Source organism: Stenella coeruleoalba (genome assembly GCF_951394435.1).
Source record: "Stenella coeruleoalba genome assembly, chromosome: X".
Lineage (NCBI taxonomy): Eukaryota > Metazoa > Chordata > Mammalia > Artiodactyla > Delphinidae > Stenella > Stenella coeruleoalba.
In genome coordinates, this window is record NC_137152.1 from 68365849 (window position 1) to 68383602 (window position 17754).

General features: G+C 37.6%; 1 protein-coding gene across 4 annotated transcripts in view; it reads right to left on the minus strand.

Annotated features, from left to right (window-relative positions):
* The window catches only part of CHM (CHM Rab escort protein), a gene marked incomplete at its 5' end in the record, with an annotated part of 198489 nt that overhangs the window by 136451 nt on the left and 44284 nt on the right, over positions 1-17754 (minus strand). For all 4 annotated transcript variants that reach the window (XM_079909752.1, XM_079909751.1, XM_079909754.1 and 1 more), the window contains 2 exons: positions 5060-5184; positions 7503-7575. In XM_079909752.1, the coding sequence (XP_079765878.1) occupies positions 5060-5184; positions 7503-7575 (198 nt within the window). The remainder of the gene's footprint in view (positions 1-5059; positions 5185-7502; positions 7576-17754) is intronic.

The window sequence follows — 17754 nt, forward strand, 5'->3', positions numbered from 1 at the left end:
TGTACAGAACTGGTATGCTGAAAATTACACAATCCTGTAAAAGAAATCAAAGATGACCTCCCTAAATGGAGAGGCCTACCTTGTCAATGGATTGGAAGACTCAAAATAATAAAGACGTCAATTCACCCCAGGTTGATCTGTAACTTTAGTGCAATTCCTATCAAAATTCCAGCAATGTTTTCTAGACATGGACAGGCTTATTAAAACATTTATATGGAAAGGCACAAACTGTAGAACAGCTAAAACAATCTTGGTAAAGAAGAATAAATTGGGGGAAATCATTCAAACTGATGTTAAGTCCAACTGTATAGCTGCAGTAATCAAAACAGTGTGATACTGGTGTGGGAAAAGACATAGACATCAATGGAACAGAAAACAGAATCCAGAAACAGACCATCCAAGTACAGTCAGTTGATTTTTGACAAAGATGCAAAAGTAACTCAATGGAGGAAAAACAGCCTTTTCAACAAATAGTACTGAAGCAACTGGATATCCATAGGTTAAAAAAAATGAACATTGACCTAAACCTCACACCTTATACAAAAATTAAAACTTGTAAACCACATATCTAACAAGGGATACATTTAGAATATATAAAGAACTCTTAAATCTCCACAGGAAAAAAAAAGTCCATCCAATTAAAAAATGAGCAAAAGACATGAACAGATATTTCACCAAAAAGGACATATGGGTGGCAAATAAGCACATGAAAAGATATTCAAAATCAGCCATCAGGGAAATGCAAATTAAAACCACAATGAGATATCACTACTACACACCTATAAGATTGGCTAAACTAAAAAAGTTACACCACCAAATGATGGTGAGGATACGGAGAAACTGAATCACTCACACATGCCTGGTGGGAATGTAAAATGGTACAGCTTCTCTGGAAAAGTCAGTTTCTTCTAAAACTAAACATACATATGACCCAGGAATTGTACACTTGGGCATTTATCCCAGAAAAATAAAAATTTATGTTCACACAAAATCCTGTAAACCAACATTTATAGCATTCTTATTTGTAACAGACAAAATGGAAACAGCCCAGATGTTCTTCAGTGGATGAATGACTAAATAAACTGTGGTACATTGCTACCATGGAATACTACTCAGCAATAAAAAGGGACAAAATACTGATGCAAGCAACAACCTAGATGAATCTCTGGGTAACTATGCTGAGCGAAAAAAGCCAGTGGCAAAAGGTTACATACTGTACAGTTCCATTTACATAATGTCCTCAAAAATGACAAAATTATAGAGTTGGAAAACAGATTAGTGGTTGCCAGGAGTTAGGACTTTGGGGAAGGAGATGAGGTGTGGCTATAAAATGGCAACAGGAGGGATCCCTGTGGTGATGGAACTGATCTGTTCTCTGTGGTGATGGTTACATGAACCCACATATGTGTTAAAACTGTACAGAATGAAACACAGACACACACACACACACACACTATATCCACAAAATGTAACAGTAACATCAATAACACATATGTAAACAGCAATAACAACAAAAAGCCAGGAACCTGCACCATATTCTTCATTACATATTTACAAAAGGGGATTCACAAGGAATTTTGTGATGTAGCCCACAAGAACGTCGAGGATCTACTACATAGTGATATCCTTTCTTAGGGAGAAAATGAGGGAATTTTCTAAGAGCACCAAAAGTAATCTTTTAAAATGATAAAATTTTTATTTTAATCAGTTTTGTTTTTTTGGTTTTTTTTGGCTGTGTTGGGTCTTTGTTGCTGTGCGCCGACTTTCTCTAGTTGCGGCCAGCGGGGGCTACACTTCGATGCTGTGCGCGAGCTTCTCATTGAGGTGGCTTCTCTTTGTTGCTGAGCACAGGCTCTAGGTGCATGGGCTTCAGTAGTTGTGGCACGTGGGCTCAGCAGTTGTGGCTCTAGAGCACTGGCTCAGTAGTTGTGGCGCATGGGCTTAGTTGCTCTGCAGCATGTGGGATCTTCCCAGACCAGGGCTCGAAACCGCATCCCCTGCATTGGCAGGTGGATTCTTAACCACTGTGCCACCAGGGAAGCCCTCTAATCAGTTTTAATATTCATCTTTCTAAAGTGTATTTCAAATACCCCCACCTTTTCAAGTGGAGTAGAGAGAACATAATTTAACTTTTTCCTGAAGACATCGGGATAGAATTATGATCATCAATTGTTATACTGTGCTATAATACAGTGATGTCTTTGAGGGATCCTGATTCAAAGCCATTTGCCCCTACACTAAATGGCCCAAAGCCTGCTCTCAGCTTGCTGATTCTGTCTACTTTTCCTCTGTTACTCTATCAACTAACACATAAAACAGCAGCATGTTGGAGCCCATAGGGACTTCTGAGATGACCTAGTCCAAGAGGACATCTTTTGCTCAGTATCATACAGTAAGTTGAATCATAAAGGCAGGAGTATAACCCTGGTCTCAGTGTGGTTCTCAGTGTGCCTGCCTCCAGCAGACACCCCTTTCCTATTTGCCGCTTTAAACTACTATAGTAGGAAAACCAGAAAATAGGGTTGTCAGAAATATGTATTCAACAAGGATTCTGATTTAAGCCAGTGGGTCCTGGGTGATGAATTCTCATATAAAGTAAATCTCTGTGACAGGTATTTTGGCCCTAGCCCTTTTCATATAATGCCAAGTTTGTGGTCATGATCCAAAAGGTTAAGGATGCCATAGTCTGGCTGGGGCTAAGAAAGGTACTGTTATTCCTGTTTACTCATGTTTGTAGCACTTATTATAGACAAGTAGATTTTCTGTACATTCCCCCACTGGATGCTCTCAGGGCTCATCCTGCTTACTATGGCATTAATAACTAGCTACCCTTTCCAAGTAAATGAAGACATATAGAACATTATCCCAGTTCACCTCTTGTTCCAACCTCTAATGGGCAATGAAAATATACAGCAGAGTCCTACTTCTCTGTTTTAAAACAAACCTTCCACCACCAATCTTTTATCACTTTGAGAAGTTCCAAAAATGAAACTGTAGAGATCAGAAATAAAAAACGAGATGATTTCCTCTGCACTCAAAATGTGTCATTTCAGTCACCAGAAACCATAAACACTAATTGTCATGAAGCATAGAGAAATCAAAGGCCTTGAAATAGCAAAAGTACCTCTCAAAGGGCCTGAGTGTGACTGTCACTATATTCTAGTCAAGTAGTATTCATGGACACACAAGAAAGTTACCAAATATTTATTCCTGGTTTCATTAAAGCGTATGAATTTTCACTTGAGATCACCTTCTGTTCTAGATCTGTCTACGCTGGGTCTAAACAATATCAGAGAGTTATACCTTTCCATACTGAATGCCATTTAGCATTATGCAAATTATAATCTGTATCTGATATTTCAAAGGCTGTCCTTTTGCAGAAAATCATAGAAAATTAACTATGTATTAATGGCAGAAAATGCTAGTCACCTGACAGATATGAATATAGGTTAAGAAATCAACCACAGGTTCCCCAACTTTTCACGGGCTCAGGTCACGCTTACCACTGTACCACAGTGGTATGTATGATGACAGTACACGTCCTGAAAAATTTCTAGTATCTTGGATTTTAAGCTTTAATTACTATTAAAGAGCTTGACAGTCTGATTTCTAAAACCCTCAACTCCATAACTCCATAACAGTTGAAGTGAACTATGTGATTGTTACCTTTCAGCCCATCGACCATGTCATTTGAAAAAATAAACTATTCCAATTGTTTTAAAACAATGAATTCTTTCACTCAGAAGGAGACACTGAAAACATTACTTTCCCCCCACTTCTCTCTTGATTTACAAAAATATGACCCCAGATGTCATGGCCACTCAATTTGATTTCTTTAATTCAAAATTATAATTTTCCATTTTGCTACACTGACTGTTATCTAAGAGTTAGAAGAACACTGAATTAGGATTATAAAACCCTGGGCTTTAATCTTGGACTCCACCACTATCTAGCTTAGGTATGGCCTTGATATTTATCAAGCTATGTGACCGTCAGCAAATTAAACTCTTTGAGCTCCACTGAGGACTCTGTGAAAAATCTAATACTATGTGCTCTATCCTAGCACAGGACCATTGTAAGGATCAAATAAGATAATGTATTTAAAAGAGCTCACGGGACTTCCCTGGAGGTCCAGTGGTTAAGACTCCGTGCTTCCACTGCAAGGGGTGTGGGTTCGATCCCTGGTCTGGGAACTAAGATCCCACATACCACGCAGTGCGGCCAAAAAAATTTTTTTTAATAAAAAGTAAAAATAAAAGAGCTCAGTAAATTATAAGTCATTAATATATTATCTAAACAGAGAAAACTGAAAGTTTTATTTTTTTCTTCCACAACTGAAAGTTTTATGTTTTTCTTCCACAAAAGTTTTATTGTGATATAATTGACATAACGGCACTGTATAAGTTTAAGGCATACAGCATAATGATTTGATTTACATACATCATGAAGTGATTATCACAATAAGTTTAGTGAACATTCATCATCTCATACAGATACAAAATTAAAGAAATAGAAAAAATATTTTTCCTTGTGATGAGAACTCTTAGGATTGACTCTTAACAACTTGCGTATATAACACACAGCAGTGTTCATTATATTAATCATGTTGTACATGACATCCCTAGTACTTATTTATCTTATAACTGGAAGTTTGTAACTTTTGACTGCCTTCATCCAATCCTCCCCGCACCCTGCCACCACCACCACCACCCCCCACCCCCGTCTCTGGTAACCACAAATCTGATCTCTTTTTCTATGAGTTTGTTGGTTTTTGAAGTTTAATTGCGACAACACTGATGGACCTAGAGGGTATTATGCTAAATAAAATAAGTCAGATAAAGACGAGTACTACATGGTATCGCTTATATGTGGAATCTAAAAAATAATACAAATGAACAAACCTAACAAAACTAATGTTACATTTTAAAAAATGCAAACCAGCATATCAAGTAGACTTGTAGCAACCAGTGCCATATAAATTCTTACTGCTGGCTTCTTCTGAAGACATGTGAATAAGAAGTCATGAACATAGTTTATTGTAAATAAATAATTTTCATACCTGGCATAACAAAACACTTCCACATGTTGAATGGTTTTGTCCTTCCTGCTAAGAGCAATAGCTTCTTCATTTTCAAGGATCTTCTCTTGCCACAGTGGGCATTCATTTACAATATCACTGTTTTCCTAAACAATATACAGATAAGAAATTGTAATTAAATTGGGTACTCTGAACCTCTACTTTTCTGATAAAATTTATACCTTTCTAAATTCATGCTTTGCCTCTCATCACATCAAAAGGCACATATTACTTATTAATAATAAAGTTTTACATTTTGTTGTTAAAAAAGCAGACCCAAAATTACTTCATTCTGCTTACTTTCAGATTTTTGAAGGTTGGTCATTAGCTGTGTCAAATTTTGATTATATGTAAAAGTATTTTTGAAAAGTACTCAGCCCAATATAACTAAGGACTTTATAATAATCGACCTGAATATTTTATATTTAGAAATACAATAAAAACAAGAATGTATAACAAAGTATATAAACTCTCACTAAGGACTGAAAGTGGTTCTTTAAGTTTTTCAATAATTCCTAATTATATTTTATGGAGAAAGTTATATGATACAATATTTGAATACAGGGGATTTTTGAAGATGTCAAGATAAACCTTTTCCAAAGGTCAAGGATCAATTTTTAATCTGTTTAAAATTTTAATCCACTTGTTACCCATCTCTCAGAGAGAAAATTTTTTTAATGTATTATATATACTCAACAAACTAGTAGTGAAATATAACTACAGTAGCCTTTGTTTTAAGTAAATTCACCTCAGAAAATTTCTAAAGTTACAGATTTCATAAAGTAGGGCAATAATTATTTTTAAAAGGCTGCACTGTCCTGAATTTAATATTTTAAGCTGAAGAAAAGTAGTGGCAGATGGCTCTTATTATCAAGTGTAATTATTAGACAGCATTAAACATCCCAACATAAATAGAAGAGGAGGTGAAGTACAGGAACTTTGAACATATAGACAGGGGTTAACAGCCTGAAAAAAGAACTATGGACCAGGGACAGAGAGTGAAGGGAAAAAGGATATGGTGACAGAGTCAAGATGTTGGAGTAAAAGAAGCATTAAAATAAAAGGAACATCTACAAAAATATTTTGTTTTAATAAATCTAACCCATTACCAAAGTTTATTTTTTAAAAATCCCTTCACTCACCAAAAATTTTCCATTCAGACAATTAGGGTATTTTTGTTGCTGTTGTTCTGAGAATCTAGACTAAATTTTTGCATGGAAGTACTGAATATGACTCAACATGAGGTGATCCTCACACACACTTCCCAAGGATAAGGTTCAAAAAAGGGTTTCTGATCAACATAAAATATTTGAGGCATATTCATTTAAACAGTTAAATGAATCTATTTATAACATTTACTTTCTTGATTCATACATAGTTTGAGTCATTACATGAAATGTTACTTTACAAATATTGCTTGTTTCTCCACACTCTCATTTCATACAATAATAAGATTCAAACTGAATCTTCAGTGTATCTTCAATGTCAATGTCTTTGTCATCACTACACTTTTTGAGTCATATATACCATTAAATCAATCAAGAAAACTAAAATGCTTAGCTTGGTACATGGTAAGTGCTTAGTTAAGTCTTAGCTATATTATTCTTAGTTAACTGAATACAATTTTCTAGAGTCTATCATCCTCCTTTCCCAAATGTCTGAACCCTTTTGAGATACAGCAGTTTCTGATTCTATGTATGATGCTCTCAGTAGGAATTCCATTTCAAGCCACATGCACCATTTACATAAAATTAGGACAGTTTTTTTAATGTCTCATAAAAACTGGTAAACTGCATGACAATCAACTCCCCGTGTTAAACGTACGCTGTAAATGATCTCTAAAAACTTCTTTACAATGATATCCAACAGTTGTAGTAGTGAGATCCTACCCTTAGGGAAAAAAATTACTAAATTTATATTGTTTCTTTCCTTGCATTTTGTTTTTACTGTCAGGTATGATTCTGTCAGGTGACTTCTATAAATATGTAAAACCACCAATGACTGAGATCATTTCAAATTAATGTATCTTCCCCAAACACTTAGGTTTTTTTCCAAAACATACTAACTGAAAGAACAACTAGTAATATGTGAGATTTTATAAGGACTGAAATATTTTTTCTGAAAGACTGGGAGAAAAAAAATCTTGCCTGATATTTGGGCGTACAGAGTAATTAGCAAACGGTATGAAACATATATGATTTATTCTTCAGCCAATGTTATCTGTTTATACTTAAAAAGTGAAATCTATATTTTAGAGGTATTGGAAAAATATTAGCTGAAAAGGTGACTGCACAGTTTTTGTTAAATAAGTAAATAAGTTATCAATCCTATATTACAGAGGAAACTTAGTGTCTTCTTCAATGCAGCGTTATTACGTGACACAAAATATAACCTAGTAGATTAAAAAATCAGATAAGAACTTTACCTGGTGTTCCTTTAGCCAGGACAACAGTCCTGAAAAGCTAAAACTGGCCCAGTTTCCTCCATAGTAGCTTCTTCTGTAACAATAAAAAATAAGAGTAAAGAAAAGGGTATAAAAAAATCAAGTCACTGATCTTCATCCCATGTCATTTTCAACATTGCTACCCCAGAGTTCAAAAGCACACATAATAGGGATGCTGAGATTAGAGGAGACAGTAGAACAAAATAAATAGAAGTGGGCCTTTCAGATCTCAAAGTCAACTTTTCATTGTATAAGGAGTTAAAAGATCGCTTTGGCCTCCTTAGAGCTTTCAGCACTGATCAAGTGCCACTGGATCATGTGATTGTGAACATCCTGATATGGTCACTGAGCAGTACATTTGTTTTAACATAAACAAATCTCACTCCTGGGTTAATAAAAATGGCTGGGAAGAAAATCTTGGTAGATCTCAAAGAAAGCCACTGGAAAAAACTGCTAAGTTTTCCACAAGCAGTAAATATCCACTGCTAGCACCGCCACCAAACCCATCTCCCATGCCTAAATAAATTTTGTATATACACATATATAATTGGCTACTCGAGATCTGCTGGAAGGCCCTGTGCCATTCTAAGCCTTCAGGGCCACAAATAAAAGTAGATCCTGGGACACAGTCATTCACATCAAGACTTCTGTGATAAGTATAACAACAACAATATTTCCACTGGTAACTGGGTAAACTATTCTTCACTCCACAGTCCTGTGAAGATCACTCCATTTTAGAGAACTCAGAGGTCTCCTAGCTAGGATCAGGTAAACCTTGTAGACACTGGACTTCTGATTAACTTCTGTAAGTAGCAGACTTTTGGCAACCAGAACTCTCAGCACTACACACAGGGCTTCCCAATCCTTGCAAAACTCATCACGTTATACTGATTCTTTGTATGATGAGCCCCAAAGTACACTCAAACCCACCTACAATATCTACTTTAATTCTGAGAGATTCTTGGTTTTGTTTACATTTTTGCTTCTCTGTATCCTTCTCTAATGAAATAAAAATCTATAAAAGGTCTTTTTTAAACAAAAACTAAAACCTTTAAGATGATATCTAAAATTACTCATCCATAATGCTACTGGATATCCTCTAAAAATTCTGATAGATTTCTCCTCAATCAACTCTTGGTTGGTCTCAAGAACAGTCAGTTTTTAGGCTCAAATATTTTACCAAAAATCACTGCTTGCTCTAACAGAGAAAATGGTTAAACTGAACACCTTTGAAAGTAGGTCTATTAATACAGATCACTACTTTACTTATAATCTGATAATTCTCTTGGGGATGATGCAAATTCCTACACTATCCAGATCTCTACAGAGCTTTAAAATTTAGGAAAAATTTCAGCTATACTAACAATTCTAGGTGTTGGAATCAAGGAAGCCTAGAAGCTATGATCCCTTGGATCAGAGACAACAGTGGAAGGAGAAGGTGGGTAATAGCCAGTATAGAGAAGGAGGGAAAAGAGAGGGATGTTAGAGTTTTCCCATAGCAAATTTATACTCTCCTCTCCCTTGCCTGAGAATAATACACTTCTGCCATCCCTTCCCATCCTCTAAATATATCACTCAACAAAACTATAAAATATCCTGAGTGTTGAAAAAAATAACCCTGAAGCAGTGATAAAAACCACTGTCTTTAAATTTTTTGTTGAGATATTTAGATTTCTTTTAAGCCACCATAAGGTCCTAAATGAGAAGCTCTGACTACTGGGTGAAAGCTTCAAGACCTAAATAAAATTTTTTAAGGGCTACATCAATTTATAACTAGTAAATATATATCAGAAATCTGACAATCAGGGTAGACAAAGACTTCTCAGACAGGACACAGAAAGCAATAAAAACTATCGATAGATGGGGGAATTGGGAAGATGGCAGAAGAGTAAGACACAGAGATCACCTTCCTCCCCACAGATACACCAGAAATACATCTACACGTGGAACAATTTCTACAGAACACCTACTGAACGCTGGCAGAAGACCTCAGACCTCCCAAAACACAAGAAACTCCCCACGTACCTGGGTAGGGCAAAAGAAAAAAGAAAAAACTGAGACAAAAGAATAGGGACGGCACCTGCACCAGTGGGAGGGAGCTGTGAAGGAGGAAAGGTTTCCACACGCTAGGAAGTCCCTTCGGGGGCGGAGACTGCGGGTGGCGCAGGGGGAGAAGCTTCGGAGGCGCGGAGGAGAACACAGCAACAGGGGTGTGGAGGGCAAAGCGGCGAGATTCCCGCACAGAGGATCAGTGCGGACCGGCACTCACCAGTCCGAGAGGCTGGTCCGCTCGCCAACTGGGGCGGGCGGGGCTGGGGCCTAAGGCTCCAGCTTTGGTCAGAGCGCAGGGAAAGGACTGCGGTTGGCGGTGTGAACACAGCCTGCAGGGGGTTAGTGCACCTCGGCTAGCCAAGAGGAAGTCCGGGAAAAAGTCTGGACCTGCCTAAGAGGCAAGAGACCTTTTCTTCCTTCTTTGTTTCCTGATGCGCGAGGAGAGGGGATTAAGAGTGCTGCTTAAAGGAGCTAGAGTTGGGCGCGAGCTGCGACTAACAGCGCGGACCCCAGAGACGGGCATGAGAGGCTAAGGCTGCTGCTGCTGCCACCAAGAAGCCTGTGTGTGAGCACAGGTCACTCTCCACACCTCCGCTCTCAGGAACTTCTGCACCCTGCCACTGCCAGGGGCCCGCGATCCTGGGACAACTTCCACGGGACACCACACGGAGCTCCTCCGGCTGCTGCAACATCACACCGGCCTCTGCCGCCATAGGCTCGCCCCGCACTCCGTGCCCCTCCCTCCCCTCCCCGGCCTGAGTGAGCCAGAGTCCCTGAAGCAGCAGATCCTTTAACCCCATCCTATCTGAGCGAAGAACAGACGCCCTCTGGCGACGTACATGCAGAGGCAGGGCCAAATCCAAAGCTGAGCCCCCGGAGCTGTACTAACGAAGAAGAAAAAGGGAAATCTCTCCCAGCAGCCTCAGAAGCAGCAGATGAAAGGTCCACAATCAACTTCACGTACCCTGCATCTGTGGAATACATGAATAAACAACGAATCATCCCAAATTGAGGAGGTGGAATTTGAGAGCAAGATTTACTATTTTTGCCCCTTTTCCTCTTTCTGTGAGTGTGTATGTGTATACTTCTGTGTGCCATTTTGTCTGTATAGCTTTGCTGTCACCATTTGTCCTAGGGTTCTATCCGTCCTTTTTTTTTTCTTTTTTAAAAAAACTATCTTAATTATTTTAATAACTATTTTATTTTCTTACTTTATGCTATTTTATCCTCTTTCCTTTCTTTCTTTTCTTTCCTTCTTCCTTCCTTCCTTACTTCCTTGCTTTCTCTCTTTCTCCCTTTTCTTTCTTTTCCTTTTCTTTTTCTTTCTTTCTTTCTCTCTCTCTCTTTCTCCCCTTCCTTCCTTCCTTCCTCCCTCCCTCCCTCCTTTGTTTCCTTCTTGCCTTTTCTTTCTTTCTTTCTTTCTTTCTACATTTTCTCCCTTTTATTCTGAGACATGTGGATGAAAGGCTCTTGGTGCTGCAGACAGGAGTCAGTGCTGTGCCTCTCAGGTGGGAGAGCCAACTTCAGGACACTGGTCCACAAGAGACCTCCCAGCTCCACATAATAACAAACGGCAAAAATCTCCCACAGATCTCCATCTCAACACCAGCATCCAGCTTCACTCAACCACCAGCAAGCTACAGAACTGGACATCCTATGCCAAACAACTAGCAAGACAGGAACACAACCCCACCCATTAGCAGAGAGGCTGCATAAAATCATAATAAGTCCACAGACACCCCAACACACACCACCAGACGTGGACTGCGCACAAGAAAGACAATATCCAGCCGCATCCACCAGAACACAGGTACTAGTCCCCTCCACCAGAAAGCCTACACAACCCACTGAAACATTAGCCACTGGGGACAGACACCAAAAACAACGGGAACTACGAACCTGCAGCCTGCAAAAAGCAGACCCGAAACACAGTAAGATAAGCAAAATGAGAAGACAGAAAATCACACAGCCGATGAAGGAGCAAGATAAAAACCCACCAGACCTAACAAATGAAGAGGAAATAGGCAGTCTACCTAAAAAAGAACTCAGAATAATGATAGTAAAGACGACCCAAAATCTTCGAAATAGAATAGACAAAACGCCAAAAACATGTAACAAGGACCTAGAAGTAAAGATGAAACTACCAACGATGAACAACACAATAACTGAAATTAAAAATACTGTAGAAGGATTCAATAGCAGAATAACTGAGCCAGAAAAACGGATAAGTGACCCGGAAGATAAACTAGTGGAAATAACTACTGCAGAGCAGAATAAAGAAAAAACAATGAAAATAACTGAGGACAGTCTCAGAGACCTCTGGGACAACATTAAACACACCAACATTCGAATTATAGGGGTTCTAGAAGAAGAAGAGAAAAAGAAAGGGACTGAGAAAATACTTGAAGAGATTATAGTTGAAAACTTCCATAATATGGGAAAGGAAATAGTTAATCAAGTCCAGGAAGCACAGAGAGTCCCATACAGGATAAATCCAAGGAAAAACACGGCAAGACACATATTAATCAAATTGTCAAAAATTAAATACAAAGAAAACATATTAAAAGCAGCAAGGGAAAAACAAAAAATAACACACAAGGGAATCCCGATAAGGTTAAGAGCTGATCTTTCAGCAGAATCTCTGCAAGCCAGAAGGGACTGACAGGACATATTTAAAGTGATGAAGGAGAAAAACCTACAACCAAGATTACTCTACCCAGCAAGGATCTCATTCTGATTTGTGGGAGAAATTAAAACCTTTACAGACAAGCTAAAGCTGAGAGAGTTCAGCAGCACAAAACCAGCTTTATAAAAATGCTAAACGACCTTCTCAAGGCAAGAAACACAAGAGAAGGAAAAGACCTACAATAACAAACCGAAAACAATTAAAATGGGAATAGGAACATACATATCTATAATTACCTTAAAGTAAATGGATTAAATGCTCCCACCAAAAGACACAGACTGGCTGAATGGATATAAAAACAAGACGCATATATATGCTGTCTACAAGAGACCCACTTCAGACCTAGAATCACATACAGACTGAAAGTGAGAGGATGGAAAAAGATATTCCATGCAAATGGAAACCAAAAGAAAGATGGAGTAGTAATTCTCATATCAGACAAAACAGACTTTAAAATAAAGACTATAAGAAGAGACAAAGATACATATATAACGATCAAGGGATCGATCCAAGAAGAAGATATAACAATTGTAAATATTTATGCACCCAACATAGGAGCACCTCAATACATAACGCAAATACAAACAGCCATAAAAGGGGAAATTGAAAGTAACATATTCATAGTAGGGGACATTAACACCCCACTTTCACCCATGGACAGATCATCCAAAATGAAAATAAATAAGGAAACACAAGCTTTAAATGATACATTAAACAAGATGAACTTAATTGATATTTATAGGACATTACATCCAAAAATAAGAGAATACACATTTTTCTCAAGTGCTCATGGAACATTCTCCAGGATAGATCATACCTTGGGTCACAAATCAAACCTTGGTAAATTTAATAAAAATGAAATTGTATCAAGTATCTTTTCTGACCACAACGCTATGAGACTAGACATCAATTACAGGAGAAGACCTGTAAAAAACACAAACACATGGAGATTAAACAATACACTACTTAATAATGAAGTGATCACTGAAGAAGTCAAAGAGGAAATAAAAAAAAAAAACCTAGAAACAAATCACAATGAAGACACAACGACCCAAAACCTATGGGACGTAGCAAAAGCAGTTCTAAGAGGGAAGTTTATAGCAATACAATCCCACTTTATGAAACAGGAAACATCTCGTATAAACAACCTAAACTTGCACATAAAGCAGTTAGAGAAAAAAGAACAAAAGAACCCCAAAGATAGCAGAAGTAAAGTAATCATAAAGTTCAGATCAGAAATAAATGAAAAAGAAACGAAGGAAACGATAGCAAAGATCAATAAACCTAAAAGCTGGTTCTTTGAGAAGATAAACAAAATAGATAAACCACTAGCCAGATTCATCAAGAAAAAAAGGGAGAAGACTGAAATCAATACAATTAGAAATGAAAAAGGAGAGGTAACACTGACACTGCAGAAATACAAAAGATCATGAGAGATGACTACAAGCAATTCTATGCCAATAAAACGGACAACCTGGAAGAAATGGACAAATTCGTAGAAATGCACAACCTCCAAGACTGAATCAGGAAGAAATAGAAAATATGAACAGACCAATAACAAGCACTGAAATTGAAACTGTGATTAAAAATCTTCCAACAAACAAAAGCCCAGGACCAGATCACTTCACAGGCGAATTCTATCAAACATTTAGAAAAGAGCTAACAGCTATCCTTCTCAAACTCTTCCAAAATATAGCAGAGGGAGGAACACTCCCAAACTCATTCTACAAGGCCACCATCACCCTGATACCAAAACCAGACAAGGATGTCACAAAGAAAGAAAACTACAGGCCAATATCACTGATGAACATAGATGCAAAAATCCTCAACAAAATACTAGCAAACAGAATCCAACAGCACATTAACAGGATCATACACCATGATCAAGTGGGGTTTATTCCAGGAATGCAAGGATTCTTCAATATACGCAAGTCAATCAACGTGATACACCATATTAACAAATTGAAGGAAAAAACCATGATCATCTCAACAGATGCAGAGAAAGCTTTCAACAAAATTCAACACCCATTTATGATAAAAAAAAACCTGCAGAAAGTAGGCACAGAGGGAACTTTCCTCAACAAAATAAAGGCCATATATGACAAACCCAGCCAACATCATCCTCAATGGTGAAAAAACTGAAAGCATTTCCACTAAGATCAGGAATAAGACATGGTTGCCCACTCTCACCACTCTTATTCAACATAGTTTTGGAAGTTTCAGTCACAGCAATCAGAGAACAAAATGAAATAAAAGGAATCCAAAGCGGAAAAGAAGAAGTAAATCTGTCACTGTTTGCAGATGACATGATACTATACACAGAGAATCCTAAAGATGCTAGCAGAAATTAATGCACAGAAATCTCTGGCATTCCTATACACTAATGATGAAAAATCTGAAAGTGAAATAAAGAAAACACTCCCATTTACCATTGCAGCCAAAAGAATAAAATATCTAGGACTAAACCTACCTAAGAAGACAAAAGACCTGTATGCAGAAAATTATAAGACACTGATGAAAGAAATTAAAGATGATACAAATAGATGGAGAGATATACCATGTTCTTGGATTGGAAGAATCAACATTGTGAAAACGACTCTACTACCCAAAGCAATCCACAGATTCAATGCAATCCCTATCAAACTACCACTGGCATTTTTCACAGAATTAGAACAAAAAATTTCACAATTTGTATGGAAACACGAAAGACTCCAAATAGTCAAAGCAATCTTGAGAACGAAAAATGGAGCTGGAGGAATCAGGCTCCCTGAGCTCAGACTATACTACAAAGCTACAGTAATCAAGACAGTATGGTACTGGCACAAAAACAGAAATATAGATCAATGGAACAGGATAGAAAGCCCAGAGATAAACCCACACACATATGGTCACCTCATCTTTGATAAAGGAGGCAAGAATATACAGTAGAGAAAAGACAGCCTCTTCAATAAGTGGTGCCGGGAAAACTGGACAGCTATGTGTGTAAGAATGAAATTAGAACACTCCGTAACACCATACACAAAAATAAGCTCAAAATGGATTAGAGACCTAAATGTAAGGCCAGAAACTGTCAAACTCTTCGAGGAAAACATAGGCACAACACTATGACATAAATCACAGCAAGATCCTTTTTGACCCACCTCCCAGAGAAATGGAAACAAAACCAAAAATAAACAAATGGGACCTAATGAAACTCAAAGCTTTTGCACAGCAAAGGAAACCATAAACAAGACCAAAAGAAAACCCTCAGAATGGGAGAAAATATTTGCAAATGAAGCAACTGAAAAAGGATTAATCTCCAAAATTTACAAGCAGTTCATGCAGCTCAATAACAAAAAAACAAACAACCCAATCCAAAAATGGGCAGAAGACCTAAATAGACATTTCTCCAAAGAAGATATACAGACTGCCAACAAACACATGAAAGAATGCTCAACATCATTAATCATTAGAGAAATGCAAATCAAAACTACAATGAGATGTCATCTCACACCAGTCAGAATGGCCATCATCAAAAAATCTAGAAACAATAAATGCTGGAGAGGGTGTGGAGAAAAGTGAACACTCTTGCACTGCTGGTGGGAATGTGAATTGGTACAGCCACTATGGAGAACAGTACGGAGGTTCCTTAAAAAACTACAAATAGAACTACCATACGACCCAGCAATCCCACTATTGGGCATATACCCTGACAAAACCATAATTCAAAAAGAGTCATGTACCAAAATGTTCATTGCAGCTCTATTTACAATAGCCCGGAGATGGAAACAACCTAAGTGCCCATCATCGGATGAATGGATAAAGAAGATGTGGCACATATATACAATGGAATATTACTCAGCCATAAAACGAAACGAAATTGAGCTATTTGTAATGAGGTGGATGGACCTAGTGTCTGTCATACAGAGTGAAGTAAGTCAGATAGAGAAAGACAAATACCGTATGCTAACACATATATACAGAATTTAGCAAAAAGAAATGTCATTAAGAACCTAGGGGTAAGACAGGAATAAAGACACAGACTTACTAGAGAATGGACTTGAGGATATGGGGAGGGGGAAGAGTAAGCTGTGAAAAAGCGAGAGAGAGGCATGGACATATACACTACCAAATGTAAAATAGATAGCTAGTGGGAAGCAGCCGTATAGCACAAGGAGATCAGCTTGGTGCTTTGTGACCACCTAGAGGGGTGGGATAGGGAGGGTGGGAGGGAGGGAGATGCAAGAGGGATGAGAGATGGGAACATATATATATGTATAACTGATTCACCTTGTTATAAAGCAGAAACTAGCACACCGTTGTAAAGCAATTATACTCCAATAAAGATGTAAATTAATTAATTAATTGATTGATTAAATTTAAAAAAGAACAATGTACATACCTTAACTGAACAGTATTTTATTGCTAAACACTGCTAATCATCATTTGAGCTTTCAGCATGTCACAATCTTTTGGCTGTCATAACATCAAAGATCACTGATCACAGATCACCGTAACAAATACAGTAATGATGAAAAAGTTTGAAATATTGTGAGAATTGCCAAAATGTGACACAGAGACACCAAGTGAGCCAATGCTGTTGGAAAAATGGCACCAATGGGCTTGCCTGACACAGGGTTGTCACACACCTTCAGTTTGTAAAAAACACAGTATCTGTGAAAGCGAAGTGCAATAAAACAAGGTCTGCCTGTAGTATTTTAGACAGCATGAGATTTACAGCAAGAAAAACCTTAAGCCTCCATGCACTCTTGCCAGCTTTTTGATCTTGGCCAGTTACTCTACAGAGCTTGGAATACTGCCTGGGGTGTAGGAAGTACTGTGCAGTGTTAGCTATTAATGTCATTATTTCCAAATAATAGTATTTATTGGATCAATTACTCCTGGGAAATGCCACACTCTAGAATGGCATTCAAGGACCTCTGGAAAAAAAAAAAAACTATCGATAAACTAGAATTCATCAAAATGAAAAACCTTTCCACAAAATACGTCATTTTAAAAAATGAATGGGCTAGGCAAAGTAGGAGAAATATTCACAAAACATATCTGACAAAGGACTGGTATCCAGGATATAAAGAACTCTTTCAACTTAAAAATAAGACAAATATGCAAATTTTAAAGTGGGCAAAGGGTTTGAACAGACATTTCACAAAGGAAGATAGATGTGGTTAATGAACATATGAAAAGGTGCTCAACATCATTAGTCATTGGGTAAATATACATTAAAATAAGCATTAAAAATGAACATGAGATACCGATACACATACACCAGAATAGTTAAAATGAAAAAGACTTACAAGACCAGGTGTTGGTGTGGATGGCCAGAATGCTCACACATTTTGGTGGGAATAAAAAATGATACAAATACTTTGGAAAACTGTCAGGCAGTTTCTTACAAAACTAAACATATACCAACCCTGTGACCCAGTAATTCCATTCCTAGGTATTTACACACAAGGAAAGCATATGTTCACAAAAGAGCTGTACAAGTTTTTTCAT